The 24400-nt window shown below is 43.6% G+C and overlaps 2 protein-coding genes across 4 annotated transcripts; one reads left to right on the forward strand and one right to left on the reverse strand.

Annotated features, from left to right (window-relative positions):
* Positions 1-228: 228 nt before the first annotated feature.
* Positions 229-14242, reverse strand: KIN (Kin17 DNA and RNA binding protein). Of its 2 annotated transcripts, none has more exons than XM_027899665.1 (13): positions 14071-14242; positions 12699-12793; positions 11813-11856; positions 11576-11698; positions 10528-10709; positions 9533-9581; positions 9158-9215; positions 5689-5809; positions 5135-5185; positions 4656-4724; positions 3578-3677; positions 2524-2624; positions 229-1275 (listed from the first exon to the last, which is right to left on the reverse strand). In XM_027899665.1, exons 1-13 carry the CDS (start codon positions 14182-14184, stop codon positions 1213-1215), a joined length of 1170 nt encoding a protein of 389 aa, XP_027755466.1. In that variant the 5' UTR covers positions 14185-14242; the 3' UTR covers positions 229-1212. The 2 variants fall into 2 exon arrangements, with proteins under 2 accessions (XP_027755466.1, XP_027755465.1); XM_027899664.1 differs by having other exon boundaries at positions 5689-5812.
* Positions 14243-14275: 33 nt separating this feature from the next.
* ATP5F1C (ATP synthase F1 subunit gamma) lies at positions 14276-21878 on the forward strand. Of its 2 annotated transcripts, XM_027899666.1 has the most exons (10): positions 14276-14385; positions 15634-15668; positions 16584-16715; positions 17369-17573; positions 18010-18153; positions 18516-18580; positions 19167-19322; positions 20315-20411; positions 21153-21190; positions 21741-21878. In XM_027899666.1, exons 1-9 carry the CDS (start codon positions 14342-14344, stop codon positions 21157-21159), a joined length of 885 nt encoding a protein of 294 aa, XP_027755467.1. In that variant the 5' UTR covers positions 14276-14341; the 3' UTR covers positions 21160-21190; positions 21741-21878. The 2 variants fall into 2 exon arrangements, with proteins under 2 accessions (XP_027755467.1, XP_027755469.1); XM_027899668.1 differs by lacking the exon at positions 21153-21190 and having other exon boundaries at positions 21741-21876.
* The last annotated feature ends 2522 nt before the right edge of the window (positions 21879-24400 follow it).

A 24400-nucleotide genomic window follows, 5' to 3' on the forward strand; every position in this document is an offset into this window, starting at 1 on the left:
TTGTGAGGTTGTTTCAGGATACTTCAGACAGCTGATCTTTCATTAAACCTCTGCAGACTTCCAGTTTCCTGCAGAGTCCCCTGGAAACCACAAATCAACAAGAGAGTGACCTTCTGAGGCAAGGAAAGGGAAGAGGTTCCAGAGTCACACAACCTTCAGGTGGTGAGTTTTATTTTGCCTAGAACAACCTGCATCTTTTTTTCACCCAAATAATGTAGTGTACCAACCAAGCACTTCACTGTGCTCCCTGGTGGATTTAAACCAAGAGCTGCCTCATGCATTTAAAAGGCTGGTAAGAAAGACACTGGCCTAAGAAAGGTTTATGTTTATTTCTGAAGTGCCTTAGAAATTAAACATTGTATAAAATGTGACAGTTTTAAAAAAATAAAACAAGTAATGTTGTATCGTTTAGCACAAGGAAGGTTACTCATGTAGCAGAGTATCAATAGGAGCATGAAGAAAGGAAAAGGCTCTGGAAAACCAGGAGAGCAACCACCAGTTCCTACCTGGACACGCTTTACCTGGCATCCTAGAAAACCCACGAGTAACATCCATGGAGTAACTCCACACAGAGTCCATATGGAGATAAATTGCATATTAATACTATCAGGAGCCCTGACAGACATGCTGGAGGAGCGATGACTTGCGCTCCACTACCACCCGTGTGCTAATCAGAAATAAACTGGTGCCAGCACTTAATATACCGGACCATTCTTACAGCACCCAGGGAATAATCCCTTGCAGCACTGGTGCCTTCCTGCTATTCCCCTAATCCCTTCCCTTGTTCCTACAGCCAGAGCAACGTTTTGGCTGTTGGATTGAGAAGGGTGTTGTTTAAACTCCACTGGCTCTGACATACTCTGTCTGCCTATAGGTAATTCTCTCTTCTGGACCTGCTCACAGACTTCAGTAAATAAAATACTCCAGCTTGCAGCTCTCTCCTATATTTTACAACAGGAAACTGAAGCAAATATTATAACTTTGATTTAGAATCAGATGAAAAATCTCCACTGACAACATTTCCACAAACATTTCACATAACAAACCCATAGCTATCTTTAAATAGATCAAGTTTGCTTCTGTTAATTTCTATATACATTATAAATACACACACAATTAAAACCCTGACATAGTAGAGTCTTGTGTCTGCCTGAAAGACATCAGAGAGATGGTTTTGGGAACCAAAATCATCTCTGACTCATGGTTAGCACCTCAGGCGAGTTTGGAAACATCTTCATACTGGATGTCTTCGACCCGGCGTCCTTTTAAAGGTCCCTGGAGAATGAGAGAGTGGAAGAAATAAGGTCACAACATAAAACTGTTTGTTTCTTGAATTCCCAATGGGGAGTTTATAGTAAGAGAGCTAAAAGAGATCTGTTCATGACACAATATTCCCTGTCCCATTATTTTCAACCTGACCAGAGAATGTGACAGGGCCTCGACACTGTCCCAGAAATCCTTTCACTTTCAGGACAGTTTCTGTGTCAGTTAAAGTCCTTGCAATTTTGGGGCAAACATAATCAGCTGTTTTAAATTAATACACTGTTGTGAATTTGTAAGTAGTAAAAGATTTAATTTTGAATACAAACTTATACATAAAACACCTAAAAAACCTGGTCCCCCAACAATCAGTGAGAAAATCCTCACTGACTTCACTGGTTTCTAGGAGTAGTTTCACCTGGTTTTAATTTACATTTCAGAGTTCATGAAAGAAGGGGAAACATCAATACCTACAAGCATCAGAGCTACAGAAAAATAACCTTTGCTTTCCAAAGCCTACATTAACATGATCCTTAGCTCCAACCAAAACTCCTTCTGTCACCAGAGCATCTTCCCAAACAAATTCTCCAGAATCCAATCTGGGCTGAGTTTCTGCAGCCCTTCTGTGAATGGGCTCTGAATCTCTATTTCTTGCAAGATATGTTTAAGAAGTTTGACTTTGAGCCTCTCTGCTTTATCAGTGAGTTTATTTTGCAGAGGGAAACAAAAAAGGAGCCACACAGACACGATCACATGGCCTGATTTTAGCTCAGAGAAAAGTGATATATAAAACACCTCAAACAAACAAACAAACCCAAAACAAAAAACCCAAACATAACTGCTAACCATAAACAAGACAACAACTCAGCACATAAAGCCCCATGTTCAGCCTGGAAAAGGCAGGAGAAAATTCACCTCCTCCTTGCATATTTCACATTTTTTACCTTCCCACAAAATAGTACAACAGCCATGTTCAAAATAAACATCCAAAATATTTTCCAAGTCTCTTTCAAGTTCAAAACTTGCTAAACTCAGCACCCTGGCATCTTTTTAAAGGAAAGCAGCAGAGAATTAGTCTGTGATGGGGCATATGTGGCTGTTCTCCTGCTGGTTGGGAATAGGTGTGGAGTGATCACAGCACTTTGCACACCATAAATCCCACCTGTAAGACAGGATTAAGGATAACCTGGTTCTTTGGGAAAGCTCTCCATGTACAGATGGAAAGATCTATGCAAATGAGAGCCTGCAGAGTTTGATACTTACAGAGTCAATGGTTATTGTCACTGAGAACCTCTTTTCATTGATAGATTCCAAGATGCCTTCATTTCCCCTGTACCCACCATTTAATACCATCACTTTCTTGCCTGAAATAAAAATAGGAAAAGAGTTACACAACTTCTTCTATGGAGTTGTGTCCAACTCCACTGCCTGCTGAGGGAGAGGTTTCTCCCAGCAGCTCCAGGAAGCAGCACCAGCTTTGCCTCACAGCCTCCCCATTTCCAAAGGGCACCTCATTGTGAATCCCAAAATCCTACATCCTGTTTCCTTGCATGCTGACAGTGCTCTGCCTGCTGCTGCCCTCAGGTGCTACACACAAACAGCAGTGTGTACCAGCCAAAGAAACACCAGTGACCCAGACAGGAAGTGAGGTCAGCTTTGCTAAGCATCCACTGTTATTCCAGGCATGACTTTGGAGGGAAGTTACAGGGCAAACATGACCAAGGGCTCTGCAGAGTTCCCAGATGTTCTTCCTGGCAGCTGAAGAGAGATGCTTTCATCTCTTCAACTGAACTGATTCCTAAAGCACTGATGGTCTCCTCAGAAAAGACTCCAATTCTCACACAAAAGGACTGTGAAGACTGGAAGGGACCTTTAAAGGTTGTCTATTCCAACCCCTCTGCAAAGATCAGGGACATCTTCAACAAGATCAGGGGGCTCAGAGCCCCCTCCAACTTGGCCTTGAATGTCTCCAGGAATGGGGCATCCACAGCTTCCCTGGGCAATCTGTTCCATGGTTTCACCACCCTCATCTTAGAAAATTTCATTTTTATACCTAGTCTAAATCTACTCTCTTTTAATTTAAAGCCATTACCATTTGGCCACTGTCCTGTTGCTACAGGCCCTGCTAAAAAGTTTGTTCCCATCTTTCTTATAATCTCCCTTTAAGTACTGGAAGTGCCTTTAAGGTCTTCCCAGAGTCTTCTCTTTTCCAGGTTGAACAACCCCAACTCTCTCAGCCTGCCTTCTCAGGAGAGGTTAGGACACATTCAAGTAGATGAATTGTAATTAAGCTGAGAACAGAAGCAAACAGCCGTACCTGGTGCAGGTATTACAGTTTCTAGATGTGTCTGATCGAGCTTCAGTTTGTCTCCAGAGTCAATCACCTTCACAACTGCTGTGTATTTGTCAATCACTTCCTGTTGTGAAAGCCAGAGGCCAGTCAGAGAAACAAGACATTTTTCTCTAAATTTACGTTTCAAAGGTGACAAACTTTGAAATCATGAGTCTGCACTTCTACATTGTCAACAGCAGCAGGGCCTTCTGAGCTGTGCCAAAAGCCTCCAGCTTCCACAAACTGCTGACTGGCCCCACCCTGAAGTCAAGGCCAGATTAAAAGAGCATCAGTGACTGGTCTAATTGGTCACTAACTCTGTAAGCCCTGTCTGAAGGTTTTATCAACCTTTGGGTCAGATACCTTAGCTACTCTCCTAAAGATGGAGAGTAAAATAGAGGCTTCTTTTGCCCATGGGAGGCTTAGCTGGCTGGAAACCACACTGGGATCTTACCTCTTAATGAGGCATAAACCACGTTCCACTTCTCCTATCCAGAGCTCAGTGGAAGCCAAGCCATTGGGACACACAAACCCTCCCAGATGTCCATCCAAAAAGCTGTAATTTTCAGCTCTCTGCACTCTTGTCAATCATTCAAAACACATTTGGGTGTCATTTTTGGGGCTCTTGCCAGAGACTGTTGAGCCTTGGACTACCTAATACACATCATTTCACTGGCAATGGCTAAAAGAAAGGCAAGAATTCCAGCCTGGAGATTGTGCATTGCAAATGAGATCCTGCAGCTTAAATATCAGTGCAGAACTGACTAGTTTCAGCCTAAAATCCAACTGCAGTGCTCTTGGTCATATCACACTGACACAGCAACTGTTCTCCAGGATGGATGTGTTAACAGGGACAAACACAGGACAAAACAACACTTAAGAAAGGATCTCTAAGTAAATGACATTAAAACAACTCAGAGATTCACTCCCTGTCCAGAATAAGTCTCAATACAGGTAAGGTGACATTTCAGCCCCTAACAATGTTGACTTCAGGTTGAACAACCTGCACAATGATATAAAATTTCAGAAGTCATCCTATAGCAGAAAAGTCAAACCATCTTACCTTAACAACTGCCTTCTTCTTGTGATACTTCTCTCCAAGCTTTTTCGTTACAATTTTTACAATGATTTCCTGAGACATTTGAATGGAGAGAAAAAATAAAATAAAATGCCAAAATACACAGACAACTCCACAATCTAAGCTAATTTTCAGCTCAGGTTGCTCTGAGTCCAACCCCAGACTGAGTAGCACAGTGTAGGAAGCAGGGTTAGTAACGATGTGGCTTTCAAGAATCTTTCTTTATTCTCAAATTATTGCCCCAAAGTAGCATCTCTCAAGACTTCTCTGGGATTTTTTTTACAATTACAGTTACACTTGAATTCACAATATAAAATGACAGACCATAATGGGTCAAGAGCAGGAAAGGGAAAAGAGTGAATTTAGTTTGGAATCTGCTTTTGGATCTCTACACAAATCAATAGTGGCTTTAGAGATGCACAATTGACTGTATTTGCTATAATAATAATTTTTAAGACACTTACAGGCTGTAACCAGTAGTCTCTTCGAGCTGTTCTTTTCTTCTCCTCTTCAAGCTAAAGAACAACAACAAATAATAATCATTTACTTCCTTCTACTTCCACTGCACCTTTCCCATGCCTTTTAAAAGCTGAACCAATTTTCCAGCCTCACATCAAGCAGGGAATAAAAAAAATCCCCAAACCCTAAATAAGGGTAAGTTAGTGTGAACTTGCTGCATGAAAATCAATCTCATGACATCCAAGAACCTGTGATAAAATGATGGTGATGAGTTTGGTTTTTTTTTTTTTTTTTTTGGTCAAGTGTTTTTAGATATTGTCTTCTTCTGCAAAATCTGTATTCTTTTACTTCCAACACCTCAGTCATCTGGGGAATAGGCACAGTTGAGCAGTAGAAACCAATTCTTATGGGGAAATGAAATTATTTTGCCTGGTAAGATGTGAAAGTGTGAATTCCACATGCACTGAAGGGCTGAGGTCACTTCAAAGGGACACCCTGGTAGAGTGGACACTGCCACAGGCATGGGGACACACAGACACAGATCCTGCGTGGTTATTACCTCCATGATCTCATCCAGTGCAGATTTCTTCTTCTTCTCTTTGGGCTGACTAGAGCTATGAGCTGATTCTTTCCTTTTAACTGCCCCCTCCACCATCTTCAGTGCATTCTGTCCAAGGACACTGCTGGAAGAGTAATATGGTGTTTTCACAGCAGATCTTACAATCTTTCCTCTGCCAAGACACACCTGAAGAACTGGCTCTGCAAAAAGGGCTAATCTGCCTAATTTCAGTTGTGCCAGTCACCTTCCAGACCCTGCATGATCAGTTCCCCTAGAGCTGATCTCCTTGGGGTGCAAACTCCATGTCAGGGTTACTGCTGGCAGTCCAGCAGAACAGACACAACTTAATGATCAGTTCACCGCTGCACAAGTTGATTGAGAAGCTGAGTTCAGTGGAGAAGACAAAAGCCAGTCTGTAAATGAGGTTTTCAAATTTAAAAGGACAAATGTGTGGCTTTAGAGAAGCAGATGTCTAGAACTCCTTCAGACAGGGATACTAAACCCATCTGGCATTGGGAAAAAACACATGGGAATCTGTAGAAAAGGGCTCCACCCCCAGCAAACAAATTTTACCTTCACCATCATATTCAAAATAGGCAAACAGCCTAAAAGTTAGGAAAGAAAAGAACAACCAGCACAGAAAGTTACGTATCAGGGAACATCTGGGTAAAGTGAGAACTGCCCACAGGCAGCTTGAGTTCAGCCATTTTTATAAAGGATATTTGAATGCAGTAAAAAAAATCAGGTGTTATCTCATGCTGAAAGATGAAGTTAGCTGTTGTGATGTGACAGTAATGCAACATTAATATGGCCTTAGCACAAAACTGCATGTTCTGGCTGTTGGATATACTACCAGTAGAAGATACCCATTGGGACTGAAGGTACAGAAATTGCAGTAGAAGCAACTTTTGAGAGAAAAACTGTATTTCAGAGCAAGTCTGGATAACCATAGCAGAGTTTGAGAAGAAACAGCACATTAAATTACAAATCAAATAGCAAGTACTTAAAATAACATCTCATAAAGGGTAACATACGATTAAACTTAACAATTGCAGTGCCTATATTTAAAAAGACAAACGCATCTAGCTATGAGGTTACCAAAGGATTCCTGGGTGTAAGTAGTAAAGCAGATCTTATTTAACATATTTATTAAGGACTCTGGGACAAAGAGTTAAGAGACCAACAACATTTTGGTGTGTTTGGGTGCGTCAACAATATGGAGGACTCAAGGAAGAACTTAACACCAAAAGGGATTGGTTTATCTGGAAAACCCTGTTTTAAACCCCACAGCATTCAACAGCACATTATGAAAGCTCAGGAACTTTGGAAAAAGTTTACTCTGATTGCCTTCTCTATTGGGAACTGTTAGGAACAACAGAAGCAGAAAGGGGTCTGGCTACAATCACAGGTGACAGTTACTAGTGTGGAGCAGCCACAAAAGAGTAAAATGCAATGGAAGCATCAAGACAGCCAAGCATCAGTGCCTGGAATAAGCCATGGTGATGTTCCTTTGGCTGCAGACACAAATTCAGTCAGATCCCCTGTTCAAGATCAGCTGAAACTGGAACAAGGACGAGTAAGGGATATTCAGGGGGTGAGGGGAATGGGGAGATGGGCAGTGTGCAGGCCTGGTTGTACAGCACAGCGAAGGCTGAGAGGCCAAAACTTTTCTCTACAAATACACTGAGAAAGCAAACACCAGAGAGAAAAAGAACTATTCATTTTAAAGGCACACATCAACATGACAGCACCTGGTACAAACTGACCACGAACATTTACCTGGGAACTTACAAACAAGGTCCAAACTATCAGAGCAAACAACTTCTGAAAGATCCTCCCCTGGGATTGCAGGGCTGGGGACAGTGGAGGCTGCTCAGTGGAGCAGACACTGGTACACTTGCAGCGCTGTAGACAAGAGTCAGTGACCTTGATAGTGACTTCTGCTTGTTCCTTAATTAGAACTGCTTCTAATCTTACTTGTCCAATGGGTGAGTTAAGCAGGGATTTGAGGATGTAAGTTCCTGAGGGAACAAAGAAAGCCCAGGGCTCCCATTCTGCTCAAGGGCAGTGGGCATCAGGAGCTGTATCCACAGTGGAAGTGGAAACTCCCAGCTTCTTGTCAGCCACAGGGACAAGGGAAGAAATACCTTCCCTCTCACTCCCCTCCTCAGGAAGGCTCCAACTCTATCTCTGTACCAAACTACCTGTATCCTCATGCTCTCCAAACTCCACCACCCACCACCTATGACCTCCCAGTCCCATTTCTGCACCACGCTCAGGAAATACAAGTGCCAGGTTTCCGCAGCTTGTGCTGTGAGCATGGAAGGTGGGAAGCAGGGAAGTCCTCCTGCACGCTGTGCTGGGGAACTGGAGATCAGGCTGAACTCCACTGCTCCTCAGGAACAGCCAACAGCTGCAGAACACACCTGTACACTGACACAGGGAAGCAGCTTCCACACATGACTCGGAAGTGATGCCTGAATCACCACCTTGCCATGAAGTGCTTATACTAATTTTGCTTCTACACTGCCATTACAAAATTTACAGACAAGTATCTCTCAAATGCTATGAATAAATTAGACTACTTGATACATGATTTCACATTCAGCCAAAGTTTAGCTCACTGAAACTATTCGAGGGAGTGTCTGCATTAAGTTTCAGACTCACCTTAATCACAACTCAGTGCTTAGGGATAATTTACTTATTTTTCTCAAAGCCTGAAATCTGTATCTATTATTGCAAAGAACTGCTTTACTGTCTCATTTTCTTCCTGGCATATATCCCATCAGATACCTTATCTAAGAGCTGAGTGTGATGAGAGAAAAGCTTTCCTTTTACCTGCAAAACATTTAATTACAATATTGCCTCACACTAAAAGATGTATGATCATCCAACAGTTCCACAGACTGCTGTAAGTCGGTATTATTTGCATTATTGATCACTTTTGTCCTGCATTGCTTGTGGTTATATGATGACAATTAAATTCAAGAGCTTTAGGAAGATTTATTCCAGGTAGATTCAGCTGCTTAAATGATGACCAGAGGAAGTGTTGTCTCCAATTAGACAAGGCAACCAAACCTTTTAGGAATCAAAATTAACAAGCCATGAATATCCATTCATAAAAGGCAGCTGGGACTAGTTGGCATCACTTCAAGTGCTTTGGCTGGATCCCTTTTCCACCTTCCCTTGGAGGAACCCGTACCTGCCTATTACTTAGAGGGCATCTGCCATGAACCACATGAATTCAAGAAGGCTCCTCACAGCACACATTTAAGATACATCCATTCACCCATTTTAAATACAGAAGGAACCATGAAGTAATGTGCTGTCCACTTCTGAATAACAAGGCAGCATGAGAGATTAGAATCCAAATATTTCAGGATGAGACACACACCTTCCTGCCCATACAAATATCACTGTCATGGAAGTGCTTTGCAACAGTAAGAGTTCCCTTAAATTCTTTTCTCACCTTGTTTTAGAAGATGCAGCGATTGAAGTACTTGCTCCTTTGTTTAAATTAAATGTAACTAAAAAATAAAAAGACATTACTCTATTTCTATCTTTAAAAATAACTGCATTGAAGGATGTTACAATTTTTAATATCTGCTAATAGAAAAGATCATAAATTTGAAAATGTTTACTAATCTGTATTTTGGTTCAGCTTTTAAAATAAATTAATATTTATACAAAAGAATACTCTGCATTTCCAAGTTCCAGTTCTCTTTATAACTGATCTCAAAGCACTTTATGAGGCCCTGAGCAGGCCTCAAGTGCTCATCTTGTTTGAATGACAAAATCAGCTTCAGTAGGTTCTAGAAAATTACACCTATCAAAATCTGATTACCTTTTTCTTCTTCATTTTCTCTGTTGAGTTCAGTATAGACTGGCATTTCCTGCCAATAAAACACAAAACACATTTCAAGATTCAAACAGAAAACCGAGCCCAGATATAATTTCTGGTGATCATTGATTAGCTCAGTTTTAAAGATTACTGCAAGATTATCACCAGTAACTGTAATATTCAACCTGGCTTGATTGAGAGAAGATTATAAACTGAAATCACTATTTCATTACAGGCTCCTGTGCGAAATTCTCTAATTAACACCCCATACAGAGATGCTGCCTAAACTTGCTCAACTCCAGCATGAAAGGAAAGTGGCCTTGCTGTAGCAGTTTTCTCTATCTGAACCAGCATGATCTGCCTGGTTTTTGGACAGACTGCTAACTCCAAGAAGGAAATTCTGGTATCTTTCCAAATTTTTAGCACCGAAGGCTGAGACCATTTAAATTTCAATTAGTTTTAAATTAAGAAGCAGATAATTGTGTACAATTAAATGTGATTTAAATGTACCTATCAATACCTAGGATCAAATTTGAGGTTCCAGCCCCCGGCAACAACGTGTATGGAGGTCACGGAATGATGCTAAATAAACATCTCCCAAATAACCACACCAGCACTATCAAAATAGAACTTTTCACTGTGTGGATTTGATTATGCCAGATTCCCCTGGTTGTTTATCTCAACCTCCCCAGTGTACAAGGTACTTGTTATCTGCAGCCCTAGAAGTTGTGAAATACAATAAATGAAAACACGTCATTCTGGTTACTGGATTGTTTACTCTCCCTTCCTAAACTCGAGGGTGGTTTTTAAACCGCTAATCACGTGAAGAATAGTAATTATTACTCCTTTAGTACTAAAGCAAGCTGGGTACAAAGTAACTCCAAGTTAGGGAGCAAAGGAAATACCAGAGGAAGGATCCCGGCAGCACCGAATTCCCCATTAACTTAACCAAGAGGAGTTCTGAGCTGAAGGTTCCCACACAGGGCAATTTTCCTCACCAGTTCTTTCCCCTCCAAACCTCTTCTAACTTGTTGCTCAATGAACTTAGCAGTTTTTTCTTCATCATCAAGGTCCTGCTTCTTCTTCCTCTCTTGTTCTTGTTGCCTACGAATAGTCTCAGGGTCCCTGTCGATGTACTGAATGTACCAGCCTTTGGGAGTCTCATCAACCTTGCAAAGACCTAGAAAGTCAACACAAGATAAAAGAAGATTAATTCCTACACTATCAAGATCATTTCAGTCCATGTTCACCATAGAAATGCAGAGACTTTACCAGAGACAATATACCCCTTACTGGACTGCTAAAATTGACTTTGAATTACCTGTACTATGTGTTTCTGCCCTCCAGCTACCCAGATCTATTTGGAAATAAGCCAGAGTTATCATAAAGTGGATGAAGTGTTTTACAATACTTTCCTTATTGAAGAAAATGTTTCCTGCCCACTGAAAACAGAAATCTCACATATATAAACAACACACACCAATAGCATCACACTAAAGGAAATGTTCCAGTGCTGAGTTATTGTTACTGACTCTGGCTAGACTGACTTTCCAAACACTCCATGACTCGTGGATGCATCCTGTAGGGCAGGGGCAATCAGAGCCAAAGTAAACTTTCTGTCACCCCACAGTGCAATTTAATCTCTCTTCCTTCCACTGAGCACAGAATTGCAGAGCTCAAGCTGGCCCTTCCATTAGGCCAGCAATGAAAATGACTGCTTGCTTCTTATCACCTCAAATAGGAAAGGATTCTGCAGTCATAAGGAGTGTTCTAGGTTTTCTTTTTAAATGGCAAATACTGGGAGTTGATTTAGAATTTAGCAATACCTCCAGCAAACACAGACCAGGAGATGAAACAAGGAAAGGCTCACAACTGATGTACTTATCGACATGGTTAGCACAGAAATACGTTTGGAAATCTGTTAATGTACATACAGGAGTGGAGAGGAAATAAAAAAAAAGGAAACAGAACTAATATAAATATTTACTGATCAACTATCAGGAATTCAATCACCCAATAATTTTAAGACTTCTCAACCCCACTCACCTTCTCTCCCCAGCCACTTTGTAAAGTCAGTCAGTGTCTCCCACTGGGTGGCATTCATGTGGATGTGTTCTCGATGGCTGATGTATTCATTGTACACGATATTATTGTGGACTCTCTTTGTTCCTGAAATACGGAATTACTGTTAATAAATACAAGTGTGGAACCCGGGACAAACCAACCGAAATGTCTTGCACTGAACCAACAGAAGACATTAAAAACAAACAACAAAATATTTACCAAATCGCCTCCTGAGCAATTCTAGGAAATCATTTCGGAACTCCCTTGGGGGGGGATAAAAAGAAAGGATTTTAGCAAAACTTTAACAATTACGAAGCAATTTTCTGTTGTCATTAACAAATAAACATCTGCATCATAAACCTGACTACTCTTTTGAGCTGAGCATGATGAAATTCAGCCACATTTCCCTTTTTCAGTAAAGCAGCATTAAATGCAGGATGTGTGCACAGAGAAAACATGGCACATGTGAAATCTCCAAGAGGATGACAGCCTCCCAGAGGGATAAAATGGAGCAATGGAATCTCAGCACTTCCCACTAATTGATGGTGTTTCATTACCAGGTGTCCTCCCAGGCTGACTGACACGGAACACAGGGCAGGACAAAGGGCAGATGGGGCAGACGGATCACTCATCTCCCTGCTAATTCCAGGGCTGGAGCACAAAGCCTCACTTCAGGCTCGTGCTGAAGACAGCTCCAGTCATCCCAGCTGTTATGTAGGTCAGCTGGACAAAGGACTCGCAGAAGCTGGGGGATGTCAGTCACACCCCTGACTTGTCTCTCTGTTATGGCTCCTTTAGCTCACGTTTAGGGTGGCAGTCACTCAGCTGGGGCACAAAGGTGACCATTTGTAACACAGAGCAGTTTTAAACAGGATTCAGACACGAGATAAAACTGTCAAATTTGATTAAACACCATGGCTCCCTGAAATCCCTAAGTTCAAAAGTGGCATTCCCTAAATTTTCAAATTGCCATTAAAAAAGGAGCTGACACTAAAATGTATCACAATAGAGTGTCTTCAACGGGACATTATTGGGTCTTAGAGGTGTGGCTGAGCAGATCTGACACAGGAACAAACACCTGGATAAGACTGTACAAAAAACTTACTCAGAGAAGTAATCCATGAACTGCTGAGGATTTTCAGAAGCCAGCAGCAACTGCCTCTGGTGGGACTCAGACATGCAGTGACATTTGAAGCCATTCTATAAAGCAAAAATAAATACTTTGCATGTCTTTGTCTCAATTTGCAACACTCACAGCTGAAGGAAATATTAAAAACAATGTTTTATGAGTGAAATTTCTTGGGAGGGCCCACAGAAAACACCTTAACTCAGCCTCAGCCTAGTGTGGGGTGGTTGTTCCTCCTGACCAGACAAGCCCTTATAAAAAACATCAGCTTGTAAAGCAGTGAAGCTTTGTTTTGCTTGTAATCACTGGTAAGAGAACATGAATTGAGATTTTTGGGTAAAAGGGCGAGAAGCACAGAAACAGGTGAAGAATGACAGAATTAAAGATCCACAGGATGGTACATTAAAGAGGCTATTCATGGAGATTGGAAAACTAAAATACGATCCTCAAAGATAGGTCAGGGCCAACGGGCTTTCTCCAAAGTGGATGAGGACTTCTCCCGTTGGGGATCCCAATAGGATTGTCCCATGACCAGCAACTGGGAGCCCTCCAGGTCCCACGAATCTGCCCCCAAGGGACTGTGATCCACAAAAGAGGGATCGAGGTCCCCCAAAGGAGAATAAGGGCACTCTCCAGTGCTCCCAGGACAGGATTCTCCCCAGAAGGATCACACTCCACAGATGAGATCAGAGCACCCACAAGGGGACGAGGGACATTTCCAAAGGGAACCTGAGCCAGCCCTGTGCTCCCCTCACCCCACAGGGAAACAAGGGAACCCACACGAAGGTCACGAGGCCCCACATTCCCTGAAGGAACTGCAGCCCCCAGAAGGGGATCAGCAACCCCTACAAGGGCAGTGCTTTGTTTGTAGTGGGTTGCAAGCCCAAGTGTCCCTCAATAGCAATACGGACACTTACAAGGGAGATTGACAGGACAAGGGGGAATGGCTTTAAACTGAGCGAGGGCGGGGTTTGATCGGATATTGGGAAGAAATTCTTCCCTGTGAGTGTGGTGATGCCCTGGCACGGGTTGCCCGGAGAAGATGTGGGTGCTCCATCCTTGGAAGTGCCCAAGGCCAGGCTGGACAGGGCTTGGAGCAACCTGGGATAGTGGAAGGTGTCCCTGCCCACGGCAAGGGGTGGAACGAGACGATCTTTAAAGTCCCTCCGACACAAACCATCCTGTGATTCCAGGAGATGATCGGAGCCGCTCAGAGGGCTGGAAGACCCCAACCCGAGGGGTACCCCTTGCGTGTACCCCCAGGAGAACTCAAGACGACTGGGGGTCCCTATTATTAAGGAGCCGGAGCCGCCCCGTGCCTCCCAGGGGTGAGCGGCGCGCCCGCGGTTACCTCATCCCGGCACTGCTTCTGGCACATCTGGCAGTACCAGCGCAGCTTCTGCAGCCCCTTGGACTTGATGCGGTTGGCGATCGCCTTGGGGCTGAGGAAATCCGACTTCCCCATGACGCCGGTGCCGGTGCCCCCTCCCGATCCCTTTCCCGATCCCTCTCCCGCCGCCCCGGAAATGGCGGCGGCGCCCTGGAAGCGGATGGCGGCGGGGGCGGCGCAGGCGCGCTGCGGGCGCGCTGACCTTCAGCGGGGCTGTGGTGGAGGCGCCGCCATGTTCGCCCGGGGCGCAGCGGTCGTGCTGCTCCAGCCGCAATGGTACCGGGACGGGCTGGCTCGGGCGCGATGGGCACGGGGGAGGCTCTCAGGGGTCAGGGAGTGAGGGTCCTCTCGGCTGCGGGGCGCCCCGGAAGGTCGCGGCCTTGGGCAGCTCGTGGTGAGGGGCTGTGGGCTCTGGGCGGGGGTGGCAGAGCTGGGGCCGGGAGATGAGTGCAGGGATGGAGGATGAGATTCAGGGCATGGAGGATGGGATTCAGGGCATGGAGGATGAGATTCAGGGATGATGGAAGGTCCGTCCGCCGTGGGGGTGGGGGGGCGAGGGGGAGCTGGGCGGGGGTGGGTGATTGGGACGGGCAAGAGTTAAAGGACAGGTCTTTCCGTGCTCGGCAGGAGACCCAGCTCTGGTGGTGCAGCCTCCTCCGCTTCGTTTTAGTCGTTTTGGAAAAAAACAGTTTCGTTATTTGAAGCTGGCTTTTTTTTTTTTTTTCTTTAATTTGCCCTTCCGATGCCCCCGTTTTCCCCCTGTTATTGCCCAAGGCGATGGATAATTAATGAATTAAATCTCCCCCTGCACTGGGCACTGGTGAGGCCACACCTCGAGCGCTGTGTCCAGTTCGGGGCCCCTCAGTTCAGGAAGGACATCGAGGTGATGGAGCGAGTCCAGAGAAGGGCAGTGGAGCTGGGGAAGGGTCTGGAGCACACGTCTGACTGAGGAGCAGCCGAGGGAGCTGGGGCTGTTCAGCCTGGAGAAAAAAAGGAGTCTCAGGGGTGACCTTCTCACTCTTTACAACTCCGTGACCGGAGGGTGCAGCCGGGTAGGGGTTGGTCTCTTCTCCCAGGGAACAAGTGACAGGATGAGAGGACACAGTCTTAACCTGCACCAGGGGAGGCTTGGTTTGGACATTGGGAGAAATTGCTTCACAGAAAGGGTGATCAAACTTTGGAAGGGACTGCCCAGGGAGGTGGTGGAGTCACCGTCCCTGGAGGTGTTTTAAGAAAAGACTGGATGTGGCGCTCAGTGCCACGGTGGTGTTTGGTCGCAGGTTGGACTTGATGATTTCAGAGGTCTTTTCCAACCTAATTGATTCTGTGAAATTACATGGATAAGGGAAGGAAGAAGGTGTGCATACAAACCACAGGTCATAGTGGCTTGTCCCAGCCACAGATGGTTTTTAAGAGACAGCAGATCGTCACTTTACAGCTCTCTGAAAGGGACCTGCCCTTGACAGGTGTTGGTTTGCAGGAGAACTAGTGAATTATCCTAATTTCTCCTGCATTCATTTTTAGGGGCCAAGTCAGGAATATGGCAACGCTAAAAGACAGTAAGTACAGGTTTTGTTTGCTTTTGAGAGAGGGAAAGTGTTGCAGGAAAATCGCGTGTTAAAATGCAATTTTGATAAGCTTCTCTAGGGTAAATTGATTGTGATGCACTATAACATTTGTATGTGGCCTCCAGCCCTTCTTCTGTTGAACAAGTGTCCTTCAGAAAAGGCATTGCTTAAGGTGGTTTTGGAACTAATTTAGATGTCATCTCATAGTTTTACTCAAACATATTTTAAAAATAATTTTATCATATGTGCTAAACCAGATTTTTTTGTCACCTCTGAGAATTAATTTAGTTTCTTTTATGCTTATTTCCTCCTGCTTTCATGCAGCATTTGGGGAAAAAAGGTTGACTGGTTTAGTTTGACAATGCTTCCTTAAGTCATTCCTCACAGGTTTTTATACAGGGATATAGCCTTGGAATTGTGCTTCTCTGTAGGATAACCTGTTTTGTTTTCCTTTTACATCAGTGTTTTTATGAATCTTATTTTGTCACAGCCTGAACAGGGAAGGAAATTAAATCTATGTCTTCATACTACGGGGTCTCCTTTTTGTTTGTTCCTTCCCCTTGTCATCTGGGAAAGATGACAATATACAGGTAGATGTGGAAGCAAAGAGATAGTAAATAGACTTTATGTTGGGCTAATTATTAAATAACTGCTGTACCTCGAGTAAAAAACATCTCCATTGTAAAGATGAATCTGTGTTAGCCACACTCCTCCTCTTGCTGCTTTCTCACTGCAAATACTGAGGGCTTTTGTGATGTTTGTTTGTGCACGGTTTGTTTATTTATTTTTTCTTCTTTGGGGAACATGGTGAAATATTTTTGGATGGCTGTTGCTGGCATTTTATTGTTTGTTTTTAAGTTATTATGCCCAGAACAGCACGTGACCTTCAACTCTTTAACTTTGTAGTCACCAGGCGTTTGAAGTCCATCAAGAACATCCAGAAAATCACCAAGTCCATGAAGATGGTTTCTGCAGCCAAATATGCACGAGCTGAGAGGGAGCTGAAGCCTGCAAGGATCTATGGAACAGGAGCTCTGGGTGAGAGAAAGCTCTTGCAGTGTGGGACGTGGGAGCAGAAAAGGAGGTTTTCATGGTGGTGATAAAATGCTGAGAGTTTTTAACCTTCCAGTAGTTTATTTCCAAAAGAATTTGCATCTCTAGGCCACCTCGAGTATTCCATATAGGTAGTTTATGGAAAGTGAATCAATGTTAAGTGTTCTAATCTGGAATTCATTATGATTTCTGATTGCTTTTTTAACTTTGTGTGGTGGCATGGTTGTTTTTATTAGTCTTAAAAGCACCACAGCTCAGAATTTCCAGCCCGAATCTGTTAATGGAATTGTGTCCAACCTCTGTAGCAGCTACATCTACTGCCACACCCCCTCGTGAACTTTTGTGCTGCACGTGGTCCTGGGGCACGGGACTGGCACAGTGAACTTCGCTGGGTGATGGCATTGATTGTGTGACATCTGGTCAGAGATGGGGCTGGCTTTGAGTTGTTTCTTGCTCACCTCTGGTCTGATCTTGTGCAAATTTAAATGATTGTGAGGGAGGTAAAATTCATCTGGCTAAGATTTGCAGCCCCTTTAGAACTGTTTTTAGTTAGAACTATGCAGAGGTATTTTTAAAGATTTAGTTGCTTCTTGGCACCCTTGAAAATCTTGACCATCTTTCAATTTTTTTTTTTGTAGCTCTTTATGAGAAAGCAGAAATAAAGGCGCCTGAGGACAAGAAGAAGCACCTCCTTATTGGTGTGTCCTCTGACCGAGGCCTGTGTGGTGCTATCCATACATCCATTGCTAAAACCTTGAAAAATGAGATTACCAACCTCTCAAATGCTGGGAAAGAGGTTATGGTGGTTGGAGTAGGTGACAAGATCAGAGGCCTGCTTCAGAGGTAAAAACTGGAACAATAGAAGGGTTTTGTCTGAAATTTTGATTTTTTTTCTTTGGTAGAAGTTTCAGGACTGCTTAGAAAACTCTGTTGGCATTGGCAGGAAATTGCATTTATGGGAACTGTACTAAATGCATATTCTTTTAAAAGAAATCTGCAAATATCCTAAAAGGGGTTTAGATCATCTGGATATTTGTGAAACTGCTGAACAGAACTATTATATTTTTGAAATAAATGTCTGGCAACTGGCACTGTTACAAGTGTGTGTATTAATAAGCTATCGTAATTTGACTGAAAAATAGCAAAATTTCTCTCAGACCCTCATTCAATAAAGTGTTTAGTTCTGAACACTCCTCATTTACAAGTAAGTCAGTCTTGCTGCCTCGTCGTACTTTAGAGCATCCACATGGGTTCTAACACAGGTTTGCTGTCGCTGCAGGACACATGCCAACTATTTCCTGCTGACATTCAAAGAAGTGGGACGGAGACCTCCAAGCTTTGGGGATGCTTCAGTCATTGCTTTAGAGCTGTTGAACTCTGGGTATGAGTTTGATGAAGGCTCTGTCATCTACAATCGCTTCAGGTAAGACTGTACCTTGTAGTACTGGGTAGAAAACTTTAAACAGCACATTGTCCCAGTGAAGTGATATGAAAACTTGACTGTGACTTGGCATCTTCACTTCTTCATTTTGTTGTGTGTGATGAACTGTTGGTTTCTTTTTTTTTCTGATAGCTGTGATTGGAATTCCCTTTTGACTTGTGTAGTGGGTGCTGTTCTATTTACAGTCAGCACATCATTATATCAATGTGGCATCCAAGATCCTTTCATGAGGATTATCACAGAACATTGTGGCATTGGAAGACCAGAAGTTGTCTATTCCGATTTGATTTTAAGTGCTCAGTTTAGTTAGTTGAACTGAAGCCAACTATGCTGTTTTTGGGCAGGTCTGTCATCTCCTACAAGACCGATGAAAAACCAATCTTCTCCTTTGAAACTGTTGCCGGTTCTGGTAAGTAGGGAGCTAGAAACCATCAGTTATGTGCAGTGATTAATCACAGAAAAAGTGCTCTGAACATGGGAATACGGTACTAAAACATCTTATTTGGTGCATGTATCGTATGTTTAACAGATGGTTTTATCTTGGCCAAGGTCAGTCCAAGGCTGACTTACCAAGGTGCTGGAGGACAGGGAGGTTAAAAAGAAAGGTCATATGAATCCTGCTTTGAGAATCTGTCTCAAGCAAGAATTGTGCATATGGAAACTCTGTCAGTTCCGATATTTTCAGCGCTGAACAACCTGAGTATGCAGTGACTTTGCATCACTCGGTAAAAATACCCCAGGGTGTTTCTGCAGCATTGTATGGGAAGATTAAACATAATACTTCCTAATGTTAAATAGAATTAAAACATGTAAAATACTCAGCAAAATTGTAAATAGCAGAGAGATTATGAAAGTCCACATAATATGTGGAGAAAATTCCTCCGTGCTTCCTTAAGTATTGAAACAGCCGAACCTAGTGGTCTTCCCCATGGCATTGTATTATTTTGCTGGAAGTAGCTTGGATTTCTCTGAGTCTGCTCTTTCATCATTTGCAGAAAGCCTAAGTATCTATGATGACATTGATGCTGATGTGCTGAGGAACTACCAGGAATTCACACTAGCAAACATCCTGTACTACTCCCTGAAGGAATCCACCACCAGCGAGCAGAGCGCCAGGATGACCGCGATGGACAACGCCAGCAAGAATGCCTGTAAGTCATTCCCTGGGTTTCCCAGGACTTCAGTAGTGCAGCAGGAAAGTACTGCCCTCCCTTTGTGTAATTCCTTGCTTTCAAAATGATAATCCTTAATCTCAATTCTATTTTGAGTCTTGGCTTTTTGAGCCAGTTCGACTGGGATCCTTTTCTGCATGTGTGAACTGTATTTACTCCCTGGAAAGAGGGATTGCTGTCAAGTTTATGAGAAACAAGCCTAGGTAACTGGAAGTGAAATAACAGATCATTTAATAGGAATATAAAATGCTACACTAATCTTGTAATGGCCAGATACTCTTTGTGCTCCTCTCGTGTGGCTGCGCTGAGGATTTCCTGAATTTTTATAGAACTGTGAACCAATATAATTTGTACTGCACCAATTTAAGGGTGAGGAAATGGAAACGGTGGCTAAATACTTTACCACCTGTCATGCAGCAACTTGAGAATATACAAGTATTTCTTGGCAGGGTACTGGTGGCTGAGTGAAGCTGATGTGATGTGCCACTGGGCTACCTGGAGCTATAGGTATGGCTCTCTGCTGACTGCCTTAGCTTGAGAGAAAGAGGTGGTTACATCTGTGCTTAAAAATAATCGAAGGAAAAAAATAATTCAGAAAAATCTGTCTCCTTTTGCAGAACAACAGTAACTTGAAGGAAATACCAGTGTAGTTAATTGACTGTGAAATGTAATTTCAAAGCAAATGATGCATGTTTGTGTTATGGTACAATGAGCTATGTCATACCCTGGTATTTAGGAGTCTGCCAGCTGTTGTGCAGATGTTTAACTCTGGTGCCTCAAGCCAAGTTCTCAGGTTTCTAGATTGTCTACTGGTAGTGTTACCTGTAGGGGAAAAAATGTCAAGTGCACTAAGCCCCTTGATCATTTGCAAGGGTTTACAAGGCTATTTGATATTCTGTTCATACAGCTTCTCTTTATCTGTGTTTGAATGCTTATTATGTGTTTAAATTCCAATCCTAATTTTTTTCTAGCCGAGATGATTGACAAACTGACCTTGACGTTCAACCGCACCCGTCAAGCCGTCATCACCAAGGAGCTTATTGAGATCATCTCTGGTGCTGCTGCTCTGTGAGTACCTGTGTGGAGGTGAAACTGGAGCTGTTGCGGTCATGTGGTGCTTGTGTGCCAGAAAATAGGGAGGGTTTAGGGCAAGTAGGTCCTGAAACCAAAGGGAAGGCATTCCGTGGCATGGCTCCCAAGCTTTTCAGCTTGTGCAGTTCTACTAACACGAGCGAAGTTTGGCAGTTTTGTCTGGACAGGGTGGGGTTTTCCTCCTTTTTGACTTCCAGTGGATTTCCCCCCTTCTAGTTGGGTGTTTCCTACTTTGCCTGCTCAAACGGCCCAGCAGTGTTGGGTGGGGGAGAGCAACTGAAATGCTTTTGTATAAATCAGGTGTTCAGAAGCTGAGAGTTTGGGGGGTGGGCTTGGAAGGAGGAGGGAATATCTGGAGTCAGTTGCTTCCGAACGTGTGTTTTACTTGAAGTTCAATGTTTTGCTTATTTCCCTGTGACTGTGAAGTTTTGTGGAGGTGTGTGTGCTGTGGGTTACAAACCTGTGGGTTTAAGCCACGGTTTGTAACTGCACGTAGCTGATGTGTGTTAAAAATTGGTGCTCTGTGTGGAAATACGTGTGCCAACATCCCATGTGTTTACAGAATGCCTGGAATACATATCATGTAGCAGTTACATGCTGTATTGTGCTCCTCACAATACATTTCTGGTCATAAAGCCGTGCATAGTTTGGCCTGAATTTGCATGAGTTGCTTCCTAACCTGCCTGTTCTGTTTTTTCCTCGTAACACCGTAACCAGGGATTAATCGGGAAAAGCGGTTCAGCCAAATCCAAGAGGTAAAGTTATGACATGGAAACTGGGTTGTGTCTTGAAATGAATTAACACAGAAAATCTGAAGTCAAGTGAGGAAGTCAAAATTCAGTGGTGTTGTGGTCAGAAACTTTTCTTCCTGAAGAGCTGAGAAACTGCCCATTTCTAGTTTGAATCTGTCTGGATAAAGAGTTCTTAATTTTCACTCATTTTAAGGAAAATATGTCCATGGTAGCATGCACCCACATTTGAGATAATTTTCTGTGTGTGTTTTTTTTTTTTTTCTGGATTATTTGACTCATTTGCAATTACTGTTTGAATTTTTGTGTAGTGCCCTGACCTTATGCAATGATTTAAAAATATCTGTATGTGAGATGTCCCTAAAGAGGTTTCTTTAGTAAAATGAACATATTATATTCAAAATTTTAAATGGAAGGAAAAATAGATTTGTTAAATAGTTTGGAGGGTGTTAAGGAATGTCAATGAGTTGAAGTATTCAAATTGGAGGAGATAACAGTTTTAAATAAATGAATAAATAAATGAAAGTGTTTTAATTTGCTTCAATTTGCCTTACAGGTGAAGAGGAGCTCTTCTGAGCATATGGTCTAACCTGCCTGTGTCTGTGTTAACAAGACTGCTCTGTTAACCTGTGAAGAGGTGGTAAAGCCCCAGAAATCTGTAAATTCTTACAATAAACAAACTCCATGAAACAGATCCTCTTGGTTGTCCGTGGAGCAAATACTCTTGGTGTCTAAATAATCTGGGTTGGACTTGGGTATGCTCTGAAATCTCACTTTTAGAAGGTTGTGCTCTACATCTTGTCATGTATCTGATATGCAGAACATAAAACTGGCTGCTCCTTTGGAAGAGTGGAAGAGATTTCCTGTCTGCACCGTGTGTTTGAATGTGCTGGTTTGTCATTGTAGTGGGGGCTGAAGGAGCAGACTGGAGTAATGTCTGCATTGCACGGTTGGAACAGATCTCTCTCACTGAATACCGTGTTCCCACTGTTTCTGGATGTTAATTTTCTAAAATGAACTGATCTGATTAGGTGAACCGTTTCAGTGGTTACTTGGAATGCACACTGTATATTCATGGTCAGTGTGTGTATAGAAATGCATATCTCAGAAGATTGGAGCACCTCTGCTCTGGAGACAGACTGAGAGACTTGAGGTTGTTCAGCCTGGAGAAGAAAAGGCTCTGAGGAGACCTTAGAGCCCCTTCCAGTGCCTAAGGGGGTTCCAGGAGAGCTGGAGAGGGATTTTTGGACAAGGACCTGGAGTGGCAGGATAAAGAGAAATGTCTTTAAATTGACAGAGGGCAGGGTTAGATTTTATCCTGGGAAGAAATTTTTGACTGTGAGAGTGCTGGTGCTCTGGCACAGGTTGCCCAGAGAGGCTGGTACTGGTCCCAGGATGGATCCTTAAGGGACACCAGTTGTCGCTGTTGGCACATGGGGCTGTTGACCAAACCATGAGCTTCAGGAGTTTGTTCCTGGTCCAGCTCCTGCTCTTCTGGCTGCAGATGTGAGCTGTGACTGACACAACAGGCCGGGCTCTTCACTGACTGACCAACAATGGTCTAATAAATCAGAGTTAATTTGTGAACTAATCTACTTCTAATACTACACTGCTATTATTTACAATTCTGTCTTGCACACTAATTAGTTACACACAATTACTGAGCACTCTTGTATTTGTATCTACACAGTCACCTTTGAGGAACAGCTCTGCTGCTCCTCATTGCACCTCCCACACCACTCAGTTACTGTTAATTTTGTTTCTGGATCTTTTTTGCCACCATAGATTCATCTTTTCCCATCTTGTGTGGTTGTTTTTTGTGGTTTTGGTTTTCTTGTTCGCTTGTTTTGTTTTGCATTTTGTTTTGTTGTGGGTTTTTTTTTTGTTTTGTTTTGTTTTTTGTTTTTTTCCCCAATTAAATAACTCACCCAGAAACACCTTTTCCTCATTGCTGCCAATTTGGCCACATCTTTTCCCAAACCTGATGTTTCTACTGCCCAGGCAATCTTGGCCTTAAATGTAGTTCTTTAGGTACCTCTCTGCATACAGGTGACCTTGCAAACCCCTTTCAAGTCTCTCTGGAGCCTTTCCTTCTCCAGTCTCAACAATCCTAGCTCTCCTGGCCTGTTTCCATAGCAGAGGTGCTCCAGCCCTCGAGGCATCTTTGTGGCCTCCCCTGGACTCAGTCCAGCAGGTCCATGTCCTTCCCGTGCTGAGGATCCCAGAACTGGATGCAGGACTCCAGGTGGGGTCAGAGGGCTGAGCAGAGGAGGAGAATCACTTTCCTTGACCTTCTGTCCAGTTATTTTCACCAGAATCCTTAGGGTTGGGAGGGACCTCTGGCGATCATCCAGTCCAAATCCCCCCCTGCCAAGGCTGGGTCACCTGGAGCAGGTAACACAGGAACACGTCCAGGTGGGCTTGGAATGTCTCCAGAGAGGGAGACTCCACGACCTCCCTGGGCAGCCTGTTCTGTTGCTCTGCCACCCTCAGCGTAGAGAAATCCTTCCTCGTGTTGTGGTGGAACTTCTTGTGCTTTGGTTCATGGCTCTTCCTCGTCACCACTGAGAAAAGTCTGGCACCAACCTCTTGACACCTGACCCTGAGATATTTGAGAGATACGGATATCTTTATATTAATGTATATAGTATTTATATTCATATATTTATGAATATAAATATTTTAATATTTATATTCACTTGAGATTAATTATAGATACCATAGAATCATAGGATGGTTTGGGTTGGAAGGGACCTTTAAAGCTCATCCAGTCCAACCCCTTGCCACGGGCAGGGACACCTTCTGCTATCCCAGGCTGCTCCAACCCCCGTCCAACCTGGCCTTGGAACACTTCCAGGGATGGGGCATCCACAACCTCCCTGTGCCAATCCCCGCCCTCACCCTCAGAGTGAAGACTTTTTTCCTAATATCCAACCTAAACCTCGACTCAGCTTGAAGCCATTCCCCCTTGCCCCGTCGCTCCACGCTCTTGCAAACAGCCCTGTCCCGTCTTTCCCGTAAGCTCCCTTCGGCGAAGTTTAAATTCAGAGGTGCTGCGATATTTATACACTTAACGCATTTATATTATCCCGCCGCCAGCTCGGCCCCCTCAGCGCCGCTGTTCGGGATCCCTCGGGAGGCGCTTCCCGGCCGCGGCCCCGCCCCGCTCGATGCGCTCGGCGCTGCGGCGGCGCTGCCTGGCGGGCGCCAAGATGG

The sequence above is a fragment of the Empidonax traillii genome, unplaced genomic scaffold (assembly GCF_003031625.1).
Source record: "Empidonax traillii isolate 1590-97213 ecotype Southwest subspecies unplaced genomic scaffold, ASM303162v1 scaffold681:size344372, whole genome shotgun sequence".
Classification (NCBI taxonomy): domain Eukaryota; kingdom Metazoa; phylum Chordata; class Aves; order Passeriformes; family Tyrannidae; genus Empidonax; species Empidonax traillii.

Bases quoted from the DNA above. Each gene is read 5' to 3' on its own strand.
- KIN (XM_027899664.1), bottom strand. From the start codon at position 14,184: ATGGGGAAGTCGGATTTCCTCAGCCCCAAGGCGATCGCCAACCGCATC. The intron at 11,857-12,698 runs GTAAGTTTTTTG...TCCCCCCCCAAG, and splicing joins TTCATGGATTACTTCTCTGA to GGAGTTCCGAAATGATTTCC. The intron at 5,186-5,688 runs GTAATAACCACG...GTTGTTCTTTAG, and splicing joins CACTGGATGAGATCATGGAG to CTTGAAGAGGAGAAGAAAAG.
- ATP5F1C (XM_027899666.1), top strand. From the start codon at position 14,342: ATGTTCGCCCGGGGCGCAGCGGTCGTGCTGCTCCAGCCGCAATG. The intron at 15,669-16,583 runs GTAAGTACAGGT...TTAACTTTGTAG, and splicing joins TATGGCAACGCTAAAAGACA to TCACCAGGCGTTTGAAGTCC. The intron at 18,154-18,515 runs GTAAGACTGTAC...GTTTTTGGGCAG, and splicing joins GTCATCTACAATCGCTTCAG to GTCTGTCATCTCCTACAAGA.